This window comes from Oncorhynchus gorbuscha, linkage group LG11, assembly GCF_021184085.1.
Source record: "Oncorhynchus gorbuscha isolate QuinsamMale2020 ecotype Even-year linkage group LG11, OgorEven_v1.0, whole genome shotgun sequence".
Classification (NCBI taxonomy): Eukaryota; Metazoa; Chordata; class Actinopteri; order Salmoniformes; family Salmonidae; genus Oncorhynchus; species Oncorhynchus gorbuscha.
In genome coordinates this window covers 85,901,303-85,920,740 of record NC_060183.1, presented here as the reverse complement: position 1 = coordinate 85,920,740, position 19,438 = coordinate 85,901,303, and the positions used below count along the sequence as shown (strand labels likewise).

The 19,438-nt window shown below is 45.1% G+C and overlaps 1 protein-coding gene and 1 pseudogene across 1 annotated transcript in view; both read left to right on the top strand.

Annotated features, from left to right (window-relative positions):
- The window catches only part of LOC124047742, a 114,574-nt pseudogene extending 95,712 nt beyond the window's left edge, over positions 1–18,862 (top strand).
- Positions 18,863–18,973: 111 nt separating this feature from the next.
- The window catches only part of LOC124047741 (glutamate receptor ionotropic, NMDA 3A-like), a 44,594-nt gene continuing 44,129 nt past the window's right edge, over positions 18,974–19,438 (top strand). The window contains exon 1 of the mRNA XM_046368046.1: positions 18,974–19,047. Within this exon, the coding sequence (XP_046224002.1) occupies positions 18,974–19,047 (74 nt within the window). The remainder of the gene's footprint in view (positions 19,048–19,438) is intronic.

Sequence of the window (19,438 nt, the reverse complement as noted above, 5' to 3'; positions counted from 1 at the left end):
AGATGCCAAACATGTAAATGCTGCTGCTGCTTACGGTTAACCTCTCTTTTCCACCTTCCTCATGTTTCTCTCCCCTCTCTTTCCTTCCTTCTCCCTCTCTCCTTCTCCCTTACTCTCCTTCTCCCTCTCCTCCCCTACCCCTCCCTCCTTCCTCCCTTCTCCTTCTACCCCCTCCCTCTTCCCTCCCTCTCCTTCTCCCTTCCTTCTACCCCTCCCTTCCTTCTCCCTCTCTCCTTCTCCCTCTCTCCTTCTACCCCTCCCTTCCTCCCTCTCTCCTTCTACCCCTCCCTTCCTCCCTCGCTGATGGACTAACAAACAGGCATCCTATCAGGGCGGGGACTGGAGGTACCTGTCGCGGCTCCACCTCCGGGTGGTCACCCTGGTGGAGCACCCCTTCGTCTTCACCCGGGAGGTGGATGAGGACGGTCTCTGTCCCGCTGGTCAGCTCTGCCTGAACCCCCTCACCAACAACACAGCCCTGCTCCAGTCTCTCTTCCTCCAGATGCGGGGGCCCAACGACAGCATTCCCATGGAGTATAAGAAGTGTTGCTACGGCTACTGCGTCGATCTACTGGAGAAACTGGCGGAGGACGTGGGGTTTGACTTCGACCTGTATATTGTAGGCGATGGCAAGTATGGTGGGTTTAAGAACGGACGCTGGACAGGGCTGGTGGGATCTTCTCAGCGGAGCGGCCCACCTGGCCGTCACATCTTTCAGTATCAACTCGGCCCGGAGCAGGGTTATAGACTTCACCTCCCCGTTCTTCTCCACCTCTCTGGGCATCCTGGTACGGACCCGGATGATACGGCCGCCCATCGGGGCATTCATGTGGCCCCTGCACTGGTCCATGTGGCTGGGGATATTCGTCTCGCTACACGTTACTGCCTTGTTCCTGACCATCTACGAGTGGAACAGCCCGTTTGGGATGACGCCTCTTGCGAGGGCAGGAACAGAGATAAGGTGTTCTCCTTCTCCTCGGCTCTGAACGTCTGCTATGCCATCCTGTTTGGCCGTACAGCTGCCATTAAACCTCCTAAGTGCTGGACGGGCGGTTCCTCATGAATCTCTGGGCTATCTTCTGCCTGTTCTGTCTGTCCACCTACACAGCCAATCTGGCCGCCGTCATGGTGGGGAGAAAACCTTCGAGCAACTCTCAGGAATACACGATCCAAAGGTAGGACTACTCAGCTGTATTAACTCCTGTCCAGTACTACAACACGTGCATCAATAGTACACCGTAGGGTGTTGTGGGGCCTGAAGCTTGGTAGAAGGGCCAAGGGGGGGGGGCTGGGAAGAGTGGCCTGGAGAGAGGGGCTATGGAGAGGGTCTGTGTAAGGGGGCTAGGGGAGGAGCCTGGGGAGAGGGAGAGAGGCAGAGGGGCTAGGGAGTGGGGTTGGGGAGAGGGGCTGGGGTAAAGAGGGCTATGGAGAGGGAGAGTGGCTAGGGAGTGTGGCTGGGATATGGGGAGAGGGGCCTGTTTTAGAAGGGTTAAGGAGAGGGAGAGGGACTGAGGAGAGGGGCTGGGAAGAGGGAGATGGGAGAGAGGCTGGGGATAGGGGCTGGGGTATGGGGAGAGGGACAGGCGCCTGGGAGAGAGTCCTGGGGAGAGTCCTGGGGAGAGGGGTTAGGGAGAGGGGCCTGGGGAGGCCCTGGGAGAGAGCCTGGGGAGAGTCCTGGGGAGAGGGGTTGGGGAGGGGGTTAGGAGAGGGCCCTGGGAGAGGGTTAGGGGGAGGAGAGGCCCTGGGAGAGTGGCTGGGGTATGAGGAGAGGGAAAGGGACTGGGAGAGAGTCCTGGGGAGAGGGTTACGGAGAGGGGGTTAGGGAGACGGGAGAGGGCCCTGGGAGAGGGGTTAGGGAGGGGCCTGGGAGAGGGCCCTGGGAGAGTGGCTGGGGTATGGGGCTGGATGAGGCATACGGTTCAGGAGTTTATGGATTTTACAATGGAGAGGAGTTGAAGTGAAAAGGTATTTTTGAAAGAGTCCAGTAGATCTATGAGGGTTGAAGTGTTGTGGAGAGTTCCAGTTTAAAGTGCAGTATCATCACAATTAATCAGTGGTCTGTCTGGGACAGTCTGACTGGTCTAAGCAACTGCCTCCAGAATAGGTCATATAATGTATCAGTGTGAATGTGGGATCAAACCACCCCACTGCTATTCTAGATTACCCTCTCATCCTACATTTCCTGTCAGTCTTTCACTGTCCTGTCTAAACAATACATGCAAAATGGTTGGACAGCCTAACTCCTTTAAAAATAAAACAAATAACAATCACAGTTTAAAGGTAACAGGAGCGAAGAGAGCTCTGTAACAGGTAAGCTGTGATGAGGAAGTAATAGACCACAGTTACAGGATGTTACAGACCAGAGTTACAGGAGGTTACAGACCACAGTTAAAGGAGGTTACAGACCATAGTTAAAGGAGGTTACAGACCACAGTTACAGGAGGTTACAGACCATAGTTAAAGGAGGTTACAGACCACAGTTAAAGGAGGTTACAGACCATAGTTAAAGGAGGTTACAGACCACAGTTAAAGGAGGTTACAGACCACAGTTTAAAGGAGGCACTCTACTCTAACAGTTACAGGAGGCACTAGACCACTAGACCACACTAACAGTTACAGGAAGTAATAGACCACACTAACAGTTACAGGAGGTAATAGACCACACTAACAGTTATAGGAGGTACTAGACCACTAACAGTTACAGGGGGTGATAGACCACACTAAGAGTTACGGGAGGTGATAGACCACTAACAGTTACAGGAGGTACTAGACCACTAACAGTTACAGGGGGTGATAGACCACTAACAGTTACAGGAGGTACTAGACCACTAACAGTTACAGGAGGTACTAGACCACTAACAGTTACAGGAGGTACTTGACCACTAACAGTTACAGGGGGTGATAGACCACACTAACAGTTATAGGAGGTACTAGACCACTAACAGTTACAGGAGGTACTAGACCACTAACAGTTACAGGAGGTACTAGACCACTAACAGTTACAGGGGTACTAAACCACTAACAGTTACAGGGGGTACTAGACCACTAACAGTTACAGGAGGTACTAGACCACTAACAGTTACAGGAGGTACTAGACCACTAACAGTTACAGGAGGTACTAGACCACTAACAGTTACAGGAGGTACTAGACCACTAACAGTTACAGGAGGTACTAGACCACTAACAGTTACAGGAGGTACTAGACCACTAACAGTTACAGGAGGTACTAGACCACTAACAGTTACAGGAGGTACTAGACCACTAACAGTTACAGGAGGTACTAGACCACTAACAGTTACAGGAGGTGATAGACCACACTAACAGTTACAGGAGGTGATAGACCACACTAACAGTTACAGGGGGTGATAGACCACACTAACAGTTACAGGAGGTACTAGACCACTAACAGTTACAGGAGGTACTTGACCACTAACAGTTACAGGGGGTGATAGACCACACTAACAGTTATAGGAGGTACTAGACCACTAACAGTTACAGGAGGTACTAGACCACTAACAGTTACAGTTACAGGAGTACTAGACCACTAACAGAGGTACTAGACCACTAACAGTTACAGGGGTACTAGACCACTAACAGTTACAGGGGGTACTAGACCACTAACAGTTACAGGGGGTACTAGACCACTAACAGTTACAGGAGGTACTAGACCACTAACAGTTACAGGGGGTGATAGACCACACTAAGAGTTACGGGAGGTGATAGACCACTAACAGTTACAGGAGGTACTAGACCACTAACAGTTACAGGGGGTGATAGACCACTAACAGTTACAGGAGGTACTAGACCACTAACAGTTACAGGAGGTACTTGACCACTAACAGTTACAGGAGGTACTGACCACTAACAGTTACAGGAGGTACTAGACCACTAACAGTTACAGGAGGTACTAGACCACTAACAGTTACAGGAGGTACTAGACCACTAACAGTTACAGGGGTACTAAACCACTAACAGTTACAGGGGTACTAGACCACTAACAGTTACAGGAGGTACTAGACCACTAACAGTTACAGGAGGTACTAGACCACTAACAGTTACAGGAGGTACTAGACCACTAACAGTTACAGGAGGTACTAGACCACTAACAGTTACAGGAGGTACTAGACCACTAACAGTTACAGGAGGTACTAGACCACTAACAGTTACAGGAGGTACTAGACCACTAACAGTTACAGGAGGTACTAGACCACTAACAGTTACAGGAGGTGACTAGACCACTAACAGTTACAGGAGGTGATAGACCACACTAACAGTTACAGGGGGTGATAGACCACACTAACAGTTACAGGAGGTACTAGACCACTAACAGTTACAGGAGGTACTTGACCACTAACAGTTACAGGGGGTGATAGACCACACTAACAGTTATAGGAGGTACTAGACCACTAACAGTTACAGGAGGTACTAGACCACTAACAGTTACAGGAGGTACTAGACCACTAACAGTTACAGGGGGTACTAGACCACTAACAGTTACAGGGGGTACTAGACCACTAACAGTTACAGGGGGTACTAGACCACTAACAGTTACAGGAGGTACTAGACCACTAACAGTTACAGGAGTACTAGACCACTAACAGTTACAGGAGGTACTAGACCACTAACAGTTACAGGAGGTGATAGACCACTAACAGTTACAGGAGGTGATAGACCACACTAACAGTTACAGGGGTGATAGACCACACTAACAGTTACAGGAGGTACTAGACCACTAACAGTTACAGGAGGTACTAGACCACTAACAGTTACAGGAGGTACTAGACCACTAACAGTTACAGGAGGTGATAGACCACTAACAGTTACAGGAGGTACTAGACCACTAACAGTTACAGGAGGTGATAGACCACACTAACAGTTACAGGGGTGATAGACCACTAACAGTTACAGGAGGTACTAGACCACTAACAGTTACAGGAGGTACTAGACCACTAACAGTTACAGGAGGTACTAGACCACTAACAGTTACAGGGTGATAGACCACTAACAGTTACAGGGGGTGATAGACCACTAACAGTTACAGGAGGTACTAGACCACTAACAGTTACAGGAGGTACTTGACCACTAACAGTTACAGGGGTACTGATACTAGACCAGACACTAACAGTTATAGGAGGTACTAGACCACTAACAGTTACAGGAGGTACTAGACCACTAACAGTTACAGGAGGTACTAGACCACTAACAGTTACAGGAGGTACTAGACCACTAACAGTTACAGGTACTAGACCACTAACAGTTACAGGTACTAGACCACTAACAGTTACAGGAGGTATAGACCACTAACAGTTACAGGAGGTACTAGACCACTAACAGTTACAGGAGGTACTAGACCACTAACAGTTACAGGAGGTACTAGACCACTAACAGTTACAGGAGGTACTAGACCACTAACAGTTACAGGAGGTACTAGACCACTAACAGTTACAGGAGGTGATAGACCACTAGACCACTAACAGTTACAGGAGGTGATAGACCACACTAACAGTTACAGGGGGTAGACCACTAACAGTTACCAGACCACTAACAGTTACAGGGGTACCACTAACAGTTACCACCACTAACAGTTACAGGAGGTACTAGACCACTAACAGTTACAGGAGGTACTAGACCACTAACAGTTACAGGAGGTGATAGACCACTAACAGTTACAGGAGGTACTAGACCACTAACAGTTACAGGAGGTGATAGACCACACTAACAGTTACAGGAGGTGATAGACCACTAACAGTTACAGGAGGTACTAGACCACTAACAGTTACAGGAGGTACTAGACCACTAACAGTTACAGGAGGTGACTAGACCACTAACAGTAGGAGGTACAGTTTACAGGAGGTGATAGACCACTACTAACAGTTACAGGAGGTGATAGACCACTAACAGTTACAGGTTACAGGAGGTGATAGGGAGGTGATAGACTAACAGTTACAGGGGGTGATAGACCACACTAACAGTTACAGGAGGTACTAGACCACTAACAGTTACAGGAGGTACTAGACCGCTAACAGTTACAGGAGGTACTAGACCACTAACAGTTACAGGAGGTACTAGACCACTAACAGTTACAGGAGGTACTAGACCACTAACAGTTACAGGAGGTGATAGACCACTAACAGTTACAGGAGGTACTAGACCACTAACAGTTACAGGAGGTGATAGACCACACTAACAGTTACAGGAGGTGATAGACCACTAACAGTTACAGGAGGTACTAGACCACTAACAGTTACAGGAGGTACTAGACCACTAACAGTTACAGGAGGTGATAGACCACACTAACAGTTACAGGAGGTGATAGACCACTAACAGTTACAGGAGGTACTAGACCACTAACAGTTACAGGAGGTGATAGACCACTCTAACAGTTCCATATGTTCTGTTCTTCCAGCTTCATCACCCATCACAGGGGTTCCGCTTCGCCACGGTCCGGGAGAGCAGTGCCGAGGATTACCTGAAGAAAAGCTTTCCAGAGATGCACGAATACATGAGACGGTACAACGTACCAGCAACCCCAGATGGAATAGAACATCTGAAGTGAGTCATGACTGTACAGTACTGACTCATCACAGCTTTAACATGGGTACCAAGATTATACAGTACTGACTCATCACAGCTGTAACATGGGTACCAAGATTATACAGTACTGACTCATCACAGCTTTAACATGGGTACCAAGATTATACAGTACTGACTCATCACAGCTGTAACATGGATACAGTACTGACTCATCACAGCTTTAACATGGGTACCAAGATTACTGACTCATCACAGCTGTAACATGGGTACCAAGATGATACAGTACTGACTCATCACAGCTGTAACATGGGTACCAAGATTATACAGTACTGACTCATCTGACTCATCACAGCTTTAACATGGGTACCAAGATGATACAGTACTGACTCATCACAGCTGTAACATGGGTACCAAGATTATACAGTACTGACTCATCACAGCTTTAACATGGGTACCAACATGATACAGTACTGACTCATCACAGCTTTAACATGGGTACCAAGATTATACAGTACTGACTCATCACAGCTTTAACATGGGTACCAACATGATACAGTACTGACTCATCACAGCTTTAACATGGGTACCAAGATTATACAGTACTGACTCATCACAGCTTTAACATGGGTACCAAGATTATACAGTACTGACTCATCACAGCTTTAACATGGGTACCAAGATTATACAGTACTGACTCATCACAGCTGTAACATGGGTACCAACATGATACAGTACTGACTCATCACAGCTTTAACATGGGTACCAAGATTATACAGTACTGACTCATCACAGCTTTAACATGGGTACCAACATGATACAGTACTGACTCATCACAGCTTTAACATGGGTACCAAGATTATACAGTACTGACTCATCACAGCTTTAACATGGGTACCAACATGATACAGTACTGACTCATCACAGCTTTAACATGGGTACCAAGATTATACAGTACTGACTCATCACAGCTTTAACATGGGTACCAAGAGGATGCAGTATGACTCATCACAGCTCATTATTAACTCATCACAGGGTACCAAGATTTGACTCATCAGGAGACTTCAGCTGAATAACATAGGGTACCAAGATTTAACACGACTTCAGCTGTAACATGCAGTAAAATTATACAGTACTGACTCTGCCACACAGGGCTCATTTACTGAACACGGACAATAAGATGATACAGTACTGACTCATGCTGTAACATGGGTACCAAGATTATACAGTACTGACTCATCACAGCTGTAAGTGGCTACCAGAGGATACAGTACTGACTCCATCACAGCTTTAACATGGGTACCAAGATGATACAGTATTGACTCATCACAGCTGTAACATGGGTACCATCCTACTGACTCATCACACTGTAACATCGTTAGTGGCTCTGTGCTCTGACTCATCACAGCTGTAACATGGGTACCAAGATTATGCAGTACTGACTCATCACAGCTTTAACATGTGTACAAAAGAGGATACAGTATTGACTCATCACAGCTGTAACATGCTACCAATACAGGCTTTATACAGTGAGACTTCATAACAGTTCTGAATATGCCCACTCATAATGCTTTGCCACATAGGGCTCCAGATTTAACACGTTTAGTTCTGCTAAAACACCATAATACTCTGCCACACAGGGCTCGTTTTAACATGGACAATAAGAGGTTCAGTAGGAATGTCTCTATCTATTGACAGTATGTGAGTGACATCGTTAGTGGCTCTGTGCTCTGCTCCATCCTCTCCAGTGATACACGTATTTGAAATCCAGGTCTACTGGAGGTGCTGTCTATGAATCTTGCTATGTGGCCTTTGATCCTCTCCTATATCTGCTACTCAATCTGAAACTGTTTCTCAAGTCATCTCACATCTTCTCTGGAGGAGAGCAGAGTTACTGGAACTGAGGGCAGATGGCTGAGGGCAGGGGCTGAGGCAGATGGCTCGGGGCTGAGGGCAGACGGCTCGAGGCTGAGGGGCAGACGGCGGCTCGGGGCTGAGGGCAGACGGCTCGGGGCTGAGGGCAGACGGCTCGGGGCTGAGGGCAGGTTGGATGTGGTGACATACAGTACCAGTCGAAAGTTTGGACACCTACTCATTCAAGGGTTTTTCTTTATTTTTTACTATTTTCTACGTTGTAGAATAATGGTGAAGACAAAAAAAAACGATAACGTAATACATATGGAATCATGTAGTGCCCAAAAAAGTGTTAAACAAATCAAAATACACATGAAGCTGGTTGAGAGAATACAGAGATTGTGCAAAAGCTGTCATCAAGGCAAACACTTGGCTACTTTGAAGAATCTAAAATCTATTTTGATTTGTTGAACACTATTTTTAAGGTTACTACACGATTCCATGTGTTATTTCATAGTTTGATGTCGTCACTATTATTCTGCAATGTAGAAAATAGTAAAAAAAAGAAAAACCCTTGAATGAGTAGGTGTCCAAACTTTTGACTGGTACTGTACATACCTTTCTCTGTGTGAGGAGGTGAGGAGATGACTGAAGACTTGCACCTGCTCGCCACTGATCAGATCATTCTGGAACGTATTCTGATAAGGAGGTGCATCCCGTATCGGCTTGCCTCAGTTTCTTTCAGAGCCAGAGATAGCCCTCCACATCTTTACTATAGCCAGCAATATATATATTAGTATGCACTGCATGAAAAAGGGCTTAACATGTGGATGCCTGGAAGTTATTAAAAAATAGAATTGCAAAATAGCTAACGGCAGGCAGCCTAACGATTAAGAGTGTTGGGCCCAGTTACCAAAAGGTAGCTGGTTCGAATCCCCGAGCTGCCTAGGTGAAAAGTCTGTCTGTGCCCTTGAGCAAGGCACTTCACCTAATTGCTCCAATAAGTCACTCTGGATACATTTCTGCTAAATGGCAACAATGTAAAATGTTTCATGTCTAACATCAGTAAGACTCAATCATGGACACTCTTACTGACAGTTGTGGCTGCTTTGTGTGATGTATTGTTGTCTCTACCTTCTTGCCTGTTGTGCTGTTTGTGCCTATAATCTTTGTACCCTGTTTTGTGCTGCTATCATGTTGTGTTGTCATGTTGTGTTGCCACCATGCTGTGTTGTCATGTTGTGTTGCTACCATGCTGTCTTGTCACATTGTATTGCTACCATGCTGTGTTGTCATGTTGTGCTGTTACCATGCTGTGTTGTTTTCTACCATGCTGTGTTGTCATGTGTTGCTGCCATTCTGTGTTGTTGTGTTGATGTGTTGTTGTGTTGCTGCCATGCTGTGCTGTTGTGTTGATGTGTTGTTGTGTTGCTGCCATGCTGTGTTGTCATGTTGTGTTGCTGCTATGCTGTGTTGTGTTGTTGCCATGCTGTGTTGTCATGTGTTCTTGCCATGCTGTGTTGTTGTGTTGCTGCATGCTGTGTTGTCATGTGTTCTTGCCATGCTGTGTTGTTGTGTGTTGTTGCAATGCTGTGTTGTCATGTGTTCTTGCCATGCTGTGTTGTTGTGTTGCTGCCATGCTGTGTTGTCATGTGTTCTTGCCATGCTGTGTTGTTGTGTGTTGTTGCCATGCTGTGTTGTCATGTGTTCTTGCCATGCTGTGTTGCTGCCATGCTGTGTTGCTGCCATGCTGTGTTTCTGCCATGCTGTGTTGCTGCCATGCTGTGTTGTTGTGTTGCTGTGTTGTTGTGTTGTTGCCATGCTGTGTTGTTGTGTTGCTGTGTTGTTCTGTTGCTGCCATGCTGTGTTGTCATGTTGTGTTGCTGCCATGCTGTGTTTTTGTTGCTGTGTTGTCATGTGTGTTGTGTTGCTGTGTTTTTGTGTTGTTGTGTTGCTGTGTTGTTGTGTTGTTGCCATGCTGTGTTGTGTTGCTGCCATGCTGTGTTGTCATGTTGTGTTGCTGCCATGCTGTGTTGTCATGTTGTGTTTGTCATGTTGTGTTGCTGCTATGCTGTGTTGCTGCCATGCTGTGTTGTCATGTTGTGTTGCTGCCATGCTGTGTTGTCATGTTGTGTTGTCATGTTGTGTTGCTGCCATGCTGTGTTGTTGTGTTGCTGTGTTGTGTTGCTGCCATGCTGTGTTGTCATGTTGTGTTGTTGTGTTGCTGTGTTGCTGCCTTGCTGTGTTGTCATGTTGTGTTGCTGCCATGCTGTGTTGTCATGTTGTGTTGTCATGTTGTGTTGCTGCCATGCTGTGTTGTTGTGTTGCTGTGTTGTGTTGCTGCCATGCTGCGTTGCCATGCTGTGTTGTCATGTTGTGTTGCTGCCATGCTGTGTTGTCATGTTGTGTTACTGCCATGCTGTGTTGTTGTGTTGTGTTGCTGCCATGCTGTGTTGTCATGTTGTGTTTGTTGCCATGCTGTGTTGTTGTGTTGCTGTGTTGTGTTGCTGCCATGCTGTGTTGTCATGTTTTGTTACTGCCATGTTGTCATGTTGTGTTGCTGCCATGCTGTGTTGTCATGTTTTGTTGCTGCCATGCTGTGTTGTCATGTGTTGCTGCCATGCTGTGTTGTCATGTTGTGTTGCTGCTATGCTGTGTTGTTCTTCTACCATGCTGTGTTGTCATGTTGTGTTGCTGCCATGCTGTGTTGTCATGTTGTGTTGCTGCCATGCTGTGTTGTCATGTGTTGCTGCCATGCTGTGTTGTTGTGTTGCCGCCATACTGTGTTGTCATGTTGTGTTGCTGCTATGCTGTGTTGCTGCCATGCTGTGGTGTCATGTGTTGCGGCCATGCTGTGTTGTTGTGTTGCGGCCATGCTGTGTTGTCATGTGTTGCTGCCATGCTGTGTTGTTGTGTTGCCGCCATGCTGTGTTGTCATGTTGTGTTGCTGCTATGCTGTGTTGCTGCCATGCTGTGTTGTCATGTGTTGTTGCCATGCTGTGTTGTCATGTTGTGTTGCTGCTATGCTGTGTTGCTGCCATGCTGTGTTGTCATGTGTTGTTGCCATGCTGTGTTGTCATGTTGTGTTGCTGCCATGCTGTGTTGTTGTGTTTCCGCCATGCTGTGTTGTCATGTTGTGTTGCTGCTATGCTGTGTTGCTGCCATGCTGTGTTGTCATGTGTTGTTGCCATGCTGTGTTGTCATGTGTTGCTGCCATGCTGTGTTGTCATGTTTTTGTTGCTGCCATGCTGTGTTTTCATGTTTGCTGCCATGCTGTGTTTGTTGTGTTGTGTTGCTGCTATGCTGTGTTGCTGCCATGCTGTGTTGTCATGTGTTTTGCCATGCTGTGTTGTCATGTGTTGCTGCCATGTTGTGTTGTTGTGTTGCCGCCATGCTGTGTTGTCATGTTGTGTTGCTGCTATGCTGTGTTGTTGTGTTGTGTTGCTGCTATGCTGTGTTGCTGCCATGCTGTGTTGTCATGTGTTGTTGCTGCCATGCTGTGTTTTCATGTGTTGCTGCCATGCTGTGTTGTTGTGTTGTGTTGCTGCTATGCTGTGTTGCTGCCATGCTGTGTTGTCATGTGTTGTTGCCATGATGTGTTGTCATGTGTTGCTGCCATGCTGTGTTGTGTTGCCGCCATGCTGTGTTGTCATGTTGTGTTGCTGCTATGCTGTGTTGCTGCCATGCTGTGTTGTCATGTTTGTTGCTGCCATGCTGTGTTTCATGTGTTGCTGCCATGCTGTGTTGTTGTGTTGTGTTGCTGCTATGCTGTGTTGCTGCCATGCTGTGTTGTCATGTGTTGTTGCCATGCTGTGTTGTCATGTGTTGCTGCCATGCTGTGTTGTTGTGTTGTGGCCATGCTGTGTTGTCACGTTTGTTGCTGCCATGCTGTGTTTTCATGTGTTGCTGCCATGTTGTGTTGTTGTGTTGCCGCCATGCTGTGTTGTCATGTTGTGTTGCTGCTATGCTGTGTTGCTGCCATGCTGTGTTGTCATGTTGTGTTGCTGCTATGCTGTGTTGCCGCCATGCTGTGTTGTCATGTGTTGTTGCCATGCTGTGTTGTCATGTGTTGTTGCCATGCTGTGTTTTCATGTGTTGCTGCCATGCTGTGTTGTTGTGTGTTGCTGCCATGCTGTGTTGTCATGTGTTGCGGCCATGCTGTGTTGACTCTTGTCCTGATGTGTATTCAGTAGCAAATTGTGTGTCTTTTCAGGCATGATCCACAGCAACTGGATGCTTTCATCATGGACAGGCCTTACTAGACCACGAGGTGTCTATAGATGCAGAATGCAAGACACTCACTGTGGGAAAACCATTTGCAATTGAAGGCAAGTAGATTGACATGAAATAAGGTGTTAATTCTGTATCCATAATGAAGAGGAACAAGACAGGTATGCCCTTTGTCCCCTCTCCCTTTTGTGCTAGCTACAGAACCACTGGTAGAAAGGATAAGACAGAACATTATAATATAGAACCACTGGTAGAAAGGATAAGAACCACTGGTAGAAAGGATAAGACATTATAATATAGAACCACTGGTAGAAAGGACAAGACATTATAATATAGAACCACTGGTAGAAAGGATAAGACATTATAATATAGAACCACTGGTAGAAAGGATAAGACATTATAATATAGAACCACTGGTAGAAAGGATAAGACATTATAATATAGAACCACTGGTAGAAAGGACAGAACATTATAATATAGAACCACTGGTAGAAAGGACAAGACATTATAATATAGAACCACTGGTAGAAAGGATAAGACATTATAATATAGAACCACTGGTAGAAAGGACAAGACATTATAATATAGAACCACTGGTAGAAAGGATAAGACATTATAATATAGAACCACTGGTAGAAAGGATAAGACATTATAATATAGAACCACTGGTAGAAAGGATAAGACATTATAATATAGAACCACTGGTAGAAAGGATAAGACATTATAATATAGAACCACTGGTAGAAAGGACAAGACATTATAATATAGAACCACTGGTAGAAAGGATAAGACATTATAATATAGAACCACTGGTAGAAAGGATAAGACATTATAATATAGAACCACTGGTAGAAAGGATAAGACATTATAATATAGAACCACTGGTAGAAAGGATAAGACATTATAATATAGAACCACTGGTAGAAAGGATAAGACTTGTTATAATATAAGACACGTAGAAAGGATAAGACATTATAATATAGAACCACTGGTAGAAAGGATAAGACATTATAATATAGAGACCACTGGTAGAAAGGACAAGACAAGACATTATAATATAGAACCACTGGTAGAAAGGACAAGACAAGAAATTATAATATAGAAGTCATTCTGTCTGTCCCCAGGCTACGGCATCGGCCTGCTGTGTTTTCTGTCTGTTCCCAGGCTACGTCATCGGCCTCCTGTGTTTCTATCTGTTCCCAGGCTACGGCATCGGCCTGCTGTGTTTTCTAAGTCATTCTGTCTGTTCCCAGGCTACGGCATCGGCCTGCTGTGTTTTCTATCTGTTCCCAGGCTACGGCATCGGCCTGCTGTGTTTTCTGACTGTTCCCCCAGACTTCGGCATCGGCCTGCTGTTTTTCTAAGTCATTCTGTCTGTTACAGGCTACGGCATCGGCCTGCTGTGTTTTCTGACTGTTTCCCAGGCTACGGCATCGGCCTCCTGTGTTTTCTATCTGTTCCCAGGCTCGGACATCGGCCTGCTGTGTTTTCTAAGTCATTCTGTCTGTTCCCATGCTACGGCATCGGCCTGCTGTGTTTTCTAAGTCATTCTGTCTGTTCCCAGGCTACGGCATCGGCCTGCTGTGTTTTCTAAGTCATTCTGTCTGTCCCCAGGCTACGGCATCGGCCTGCTGTGTTTTCTAAGTCATTCTGTCTGTCCCCAGGCTACGGCATCGGCCTGCTGTGTTTTCTAAGTCATTCTGACTGTTCCCAGGCTACGGCATCGGCCTGCTGTGTTTTCTAACTCATTCTGACTGTTTCCAGGCTACTGCATCGGCCTGCTGTGTTTTCTGTCTGTTCCCAATTTTCTGACATCGGCCTGCTGTGTTTCTGTCTGTTCCCAGGCTACGGCTTCGGCCTGCTGTGTTTTTCTGACTGTTCCCAGGCTCGGCATCGGCCTGCTGTGTTTTCTAAGTCATTCTGTCTGTTCCCAGGCTACGGCATCGGCCTGCTGTGTTTTCTAAGTCATTCTGTCTGTTCCCAGGTTACGGCATCGGCCTGCTTAGAACTCCCACCTGACCTCCTAATATCTCAGAGCTGGTGAGCCAGTACAAGTCTGACGGCTTCATAGACATGCTACATGATAAGTGGTACAAGGTGGTGCCCTGTGGGAAACGGAGCTTCGCAGTCACAGAGGTAATGTACATCATACTACTTCAACCAGTCACAGAGGTAATGTACTGTACATCATACTACTTCAATCAGTCACAGAGGTAATGTGCAGCATACCTCTTCAACCAATCACAGAGGTAATGTACTGTACATCATACTACTTCAATCAGTCACAGAGGTAATGTACAGCATACCTCTTCAACCAGAATCACAGAGGTAATGTACATCATACCTCTTCAACCAGTCTGAGGTAATGTACATCATACCTCTTCAACCAGTCACAGAGGTAATGTACATTTATATGCCATTTTAGCAGACAACTTTTATCAGCGACTTACAGTCATGTGTGCATACATTCTACGTATGGGTGGTCCCGGGGATCGAACCCACTACCCTGGCGTTACAAGCGCCATGCTCTACCAACTGAGCTACAGAAGGACCATTCAATCAGTCACAGAGGTAAAAGTATATCATACTACTTCAACCAGTCACAGAGGTAATGTACATCATACCTCTTCAACCAGTCACAGAGGTAATGTACATCATACTACTTCAACCAGTCACAGAGGTAAAAGTATATCATACTACTTCAATCAGTCACAGAGGTAATGTACATCATACCTCTTCAGCCAATCACAGAGGTAATGTACATCATACTACTTCAACCAGTCACAGAGGTAAAAGTACGTCATACTACTTCAATACAAATACTGATGTACTACATCACAATGCTAAATTATCTCTATTCTGTGATTTCAAAAAGTCTTAATGATTTTCATTATAATTTCAGAAGCTTGTCGCTGCAACAGAATATAAAACTGCCCCATTTGTTTTCTTCAATAATCTTCCATAAATAAGGCTATTTGAAAAATGTGTGAAATATTTCAGTTTGATTCATATGCAAGGGAAATGTACAAATTATGAATGTATCGATATGCTGAACTCACAGCATACAGTACAAAGTGTGTTTTATATCCTGTGTGTTTGTCTCTGCTCTCTCAGACCCTACAGATGGGCATTAATAAGCATTTCTCAGGCCTGTTTTATATCCTGTGTTTGTCTCTGCTCTCTCCAGACCCTACAGATGGGAATTAAGCATTTCTCAGGCCTGTTTTACATCCTGTGTGTTTGTCTCTGCTCTCTCAGACCCTACAGATGGGCATTAAGCATTTCTAAGGCCTGTTTTATATCCTGTGTGTTTGTCTCTGCTCTCTCCAGACCCTACAGATGGGCATTAAGCATTTCTCAGGCCTGTTTTACATCCTGTGTGTTTGTCTCTGCTCTCTCAGACCCTACAGATGGGCATTAAGCATTTCTCAGGCCTGTTTATATCCTGTGTGTTTGTCTCTGCTCTCTCCAGACCCTACAGATGGGCATTAAGCATTTCTCAGGCCTGTTTTACATCCTGTGTGTTTGTCTCTGCTCTCTCCAGACCCTACAGATGGGCATTAAGCATTTCTCAGGCCTGTTTTATATCCTGTGTGTTTGTCTCTGCTCTCTCCAGACCCTACAGATGGGCATTAAGCATTTCTCAGGCCTGTTTTTGATGCTGTGTGTTTGTCTCTGCTCTCTCCAGACCCTACAGATGGGCATTAAGCATTTCTCAGGCCTGTTTTTGATGCTGTGTGTTTGTCTCTGCTCTCTCCAGACCCTACAGATGGGCATTAAGCATTTCTCAGGCCTGTTTTATATCCTGTGTGTTTGTCTCTGCTCTCTCCAGACCCTACAGATGGGCATTAAGCATTTGTCAGGCCTGTTTTACATCCTGTGTGTTTGTCTCTGCTCTCAGACCCTACAGATGGGCATTAAGCATTTCTCAGGCCTGTTTTACATCCTGTGTGTTTGTCTCTGCTCTCTCCAGACCCTACAGATGGGCATTAAGCATTTCTCAGGCCTGTTTTATATCCTGTGTGTTTGTCTCTGCTCTCTCCAGACCCTACAGATGGGCATTAAGCATTTCTCAGGCCTGTTTTTGATGCTGTGTGTCGGGCCTCGGTCTCTGTCTCTCCTCACCACCCTGGCTGAACACACATAATCTACCGCTTTGCCATACCCAGGAGTCAAGGAGCCCAAGTTCAAGTACTGGCTGCATACTAGTCAGGTAACTAACTATCACTATGTTAACTGGCTGCATACTAGGTAACAGGTAACTAACTATCACTATGTTAACTGGCTGCATACTAGTCAGGTAACTATATCACTATGTTAACTGGCTGCATACTAGTCAGGTAACTAACTATCACTATGTTAACCGGCTGCATACTAGTCAGGTAACTAGCTAACTATCACTATGTTAACCGGCTGCATACTAGTCAGGTAACTAACTATAACTATCACTATGTTAACCGGCTGCTGCATACTAGTCAGGTAACTAACTATACTATGTTAACTGGCTGCATACTAGTCAGGTAACTAACTATCACTATGTTAACTGGCTGCATACTAGTCAGGTAACTAACTATCACTATGTTAACTGGCTGCATACTAGTCAGGTAACTAATTTAACTATCACTATGTTAACCGGCTGCATACTAGTCAGGTAACTAACTATCACTATGTTAACTGGCTGCATACTAGTCAGGTAACTAACTATCACTATGTTAACTGGCTGCATACTAGTCCAGGTAACTAACTATCACTATGTTAACTGGCTGCATACTAGTCAGGTAACTAACTATCACTATGTTAACTGGCTGCATACTAGTCAGGTAACTAATTTAACTATAGTCACTATGTTAACCGGCTGCATACTAGTCAGGTAACTAACTATCACTATGTTAACTGCATACTAGTCAGGTAACAGGTAACTAATTTAACTATCACTATGTTAACCGGCTGCATACTAGTCAGGTAACTAATTCACTATGCTAACTGGCTGCATACTATCACTATGTTAACTGGCTGCATACTAGTCAGGTAACTAACTATCACTATGTTAACCGGCTGCATACTAGTCAGGTAACTAATTTAAACTATACTAGTCTATGTTAACCGGCTGCATACTAGTCAGGTAACTAACTATCACTATGTTAACTGGCTGCATACTAGTCAGGTAACTAACTATCACTAACTGGCTGCAACTGGCTGTTAACTGGCTGCATACTAGTCAGGTAACTAACTATCACTATGTTAACCGGCTGCATACTAGTCAGGTAACTAATATCACTAACTGGCTGCATCAGTCAGGTAACCTAACTATCACTATGTTAACCGGCTGCATACTAGTCAGGTAACTAATTTAACTATCACTATGTTAACCGGCTGCATACTAGTCAGGTAACTAATTTAACTATCACTATGTTAACCGGCTGCATACTAGTCAGGTAACTAACTATACTATGTTAACTGGCTGCATACTAGTTAACTGGCTGCAGGTAACTAACTATCACGATGTTAACTGGCTGCATACTAGTCAGGTAACTAATTTAACTATCACTATGTTAACTGGCTGCATACTAGTCAGGTAACTAACTAAATCACTATGTTAACTGGCTGCATACTAGTCAGGTAACTAATTTAACTATCACTATGTTAACTGGCTGCGTACTAGTCCAGGTAACTAACTATCACTATGTTAACTGGCTGCGTACTAGTCAGGTAACTAACTATCACTATGTTAACTGGCTGCATACTAGTCAGGTAACTAACTATCACTATGTTAACCGGCTGCATACTAGTCAGGTAACTAACTATCACTATGTTAACTGGCTGCATACTAAGTCAGGTAACTAGCTATCACTATGTTAACTGGCTGCATACTAGTCAGGTAACTAACTATCACTATGTTAACTGGCTGCATACTAGTCAGGTAACTAACTATCACTATGTTAACTGGCTGCATACTAGTCAGGTAACTAACTATCACTATGTTAACCGGCTGCATACTAGTCAGGTATCTAACTATCACTATGTTAACTGGCTGCATACTAGTCAGGTAACTAACTATCACTATGTTAACCGGCTGCATACTAGTCAGGTAACTAACTAAACGTAGTGATAGTTAACTGGCTGCATACTAGACAGGTAACTAATTTAACTAACTTCATGAGTCAAGTATGTTTATTAGCTTCATTCTTGGCAGGTAACTAGCGTGTATCAACTGTCTTTGTGGCTCCGAGTGCCACAGCGGTCCTGAGCACTGTAGCGGTTTGTGTTCTTGTAGGAAGCAATCACTCCCTTATACGTTGACAATAAATGATCCATAACTGGACTAATAACTCACTAACTAGCAAATAATATGAACAAAATGTGCCCACGTGGCTACCGGCAGCTCTCACTTCAATCTCAAAACAAGTGCATCTACTCACGACCGCTCATGCTGTAAACACAGTCCAGTGCATCTACTCACGACCGCTCATGCTGTAAACACAGTCCAGTTCAAAGTGAATGCCACAGATCCATATATGGCAATGGTCTGCTTGCATATAGGCTTCCTGCAGCTCTGATTGGATATGGTGCACCGGTCTGAGTAGAGTACGTGCTAAGTCCTGCATGTCAATGCAATAGAATCCTACTCAGATGCGTTCTGTCTACAAAAATCTCTTGCATAGTTAGTTGTGCAAACTAAGTTTTGTATAGTTTGTTTTGTTTCGGTATGTTGCGATCACAATTAGCACAGTAAAAGGAAATATTGAGTACTTCTCTCTGTGGGCTGAGAGTACTTCTCTCCGTGGGCTGAGAGTACTTCTCTCTGTGGGCTGATAGTACTTCT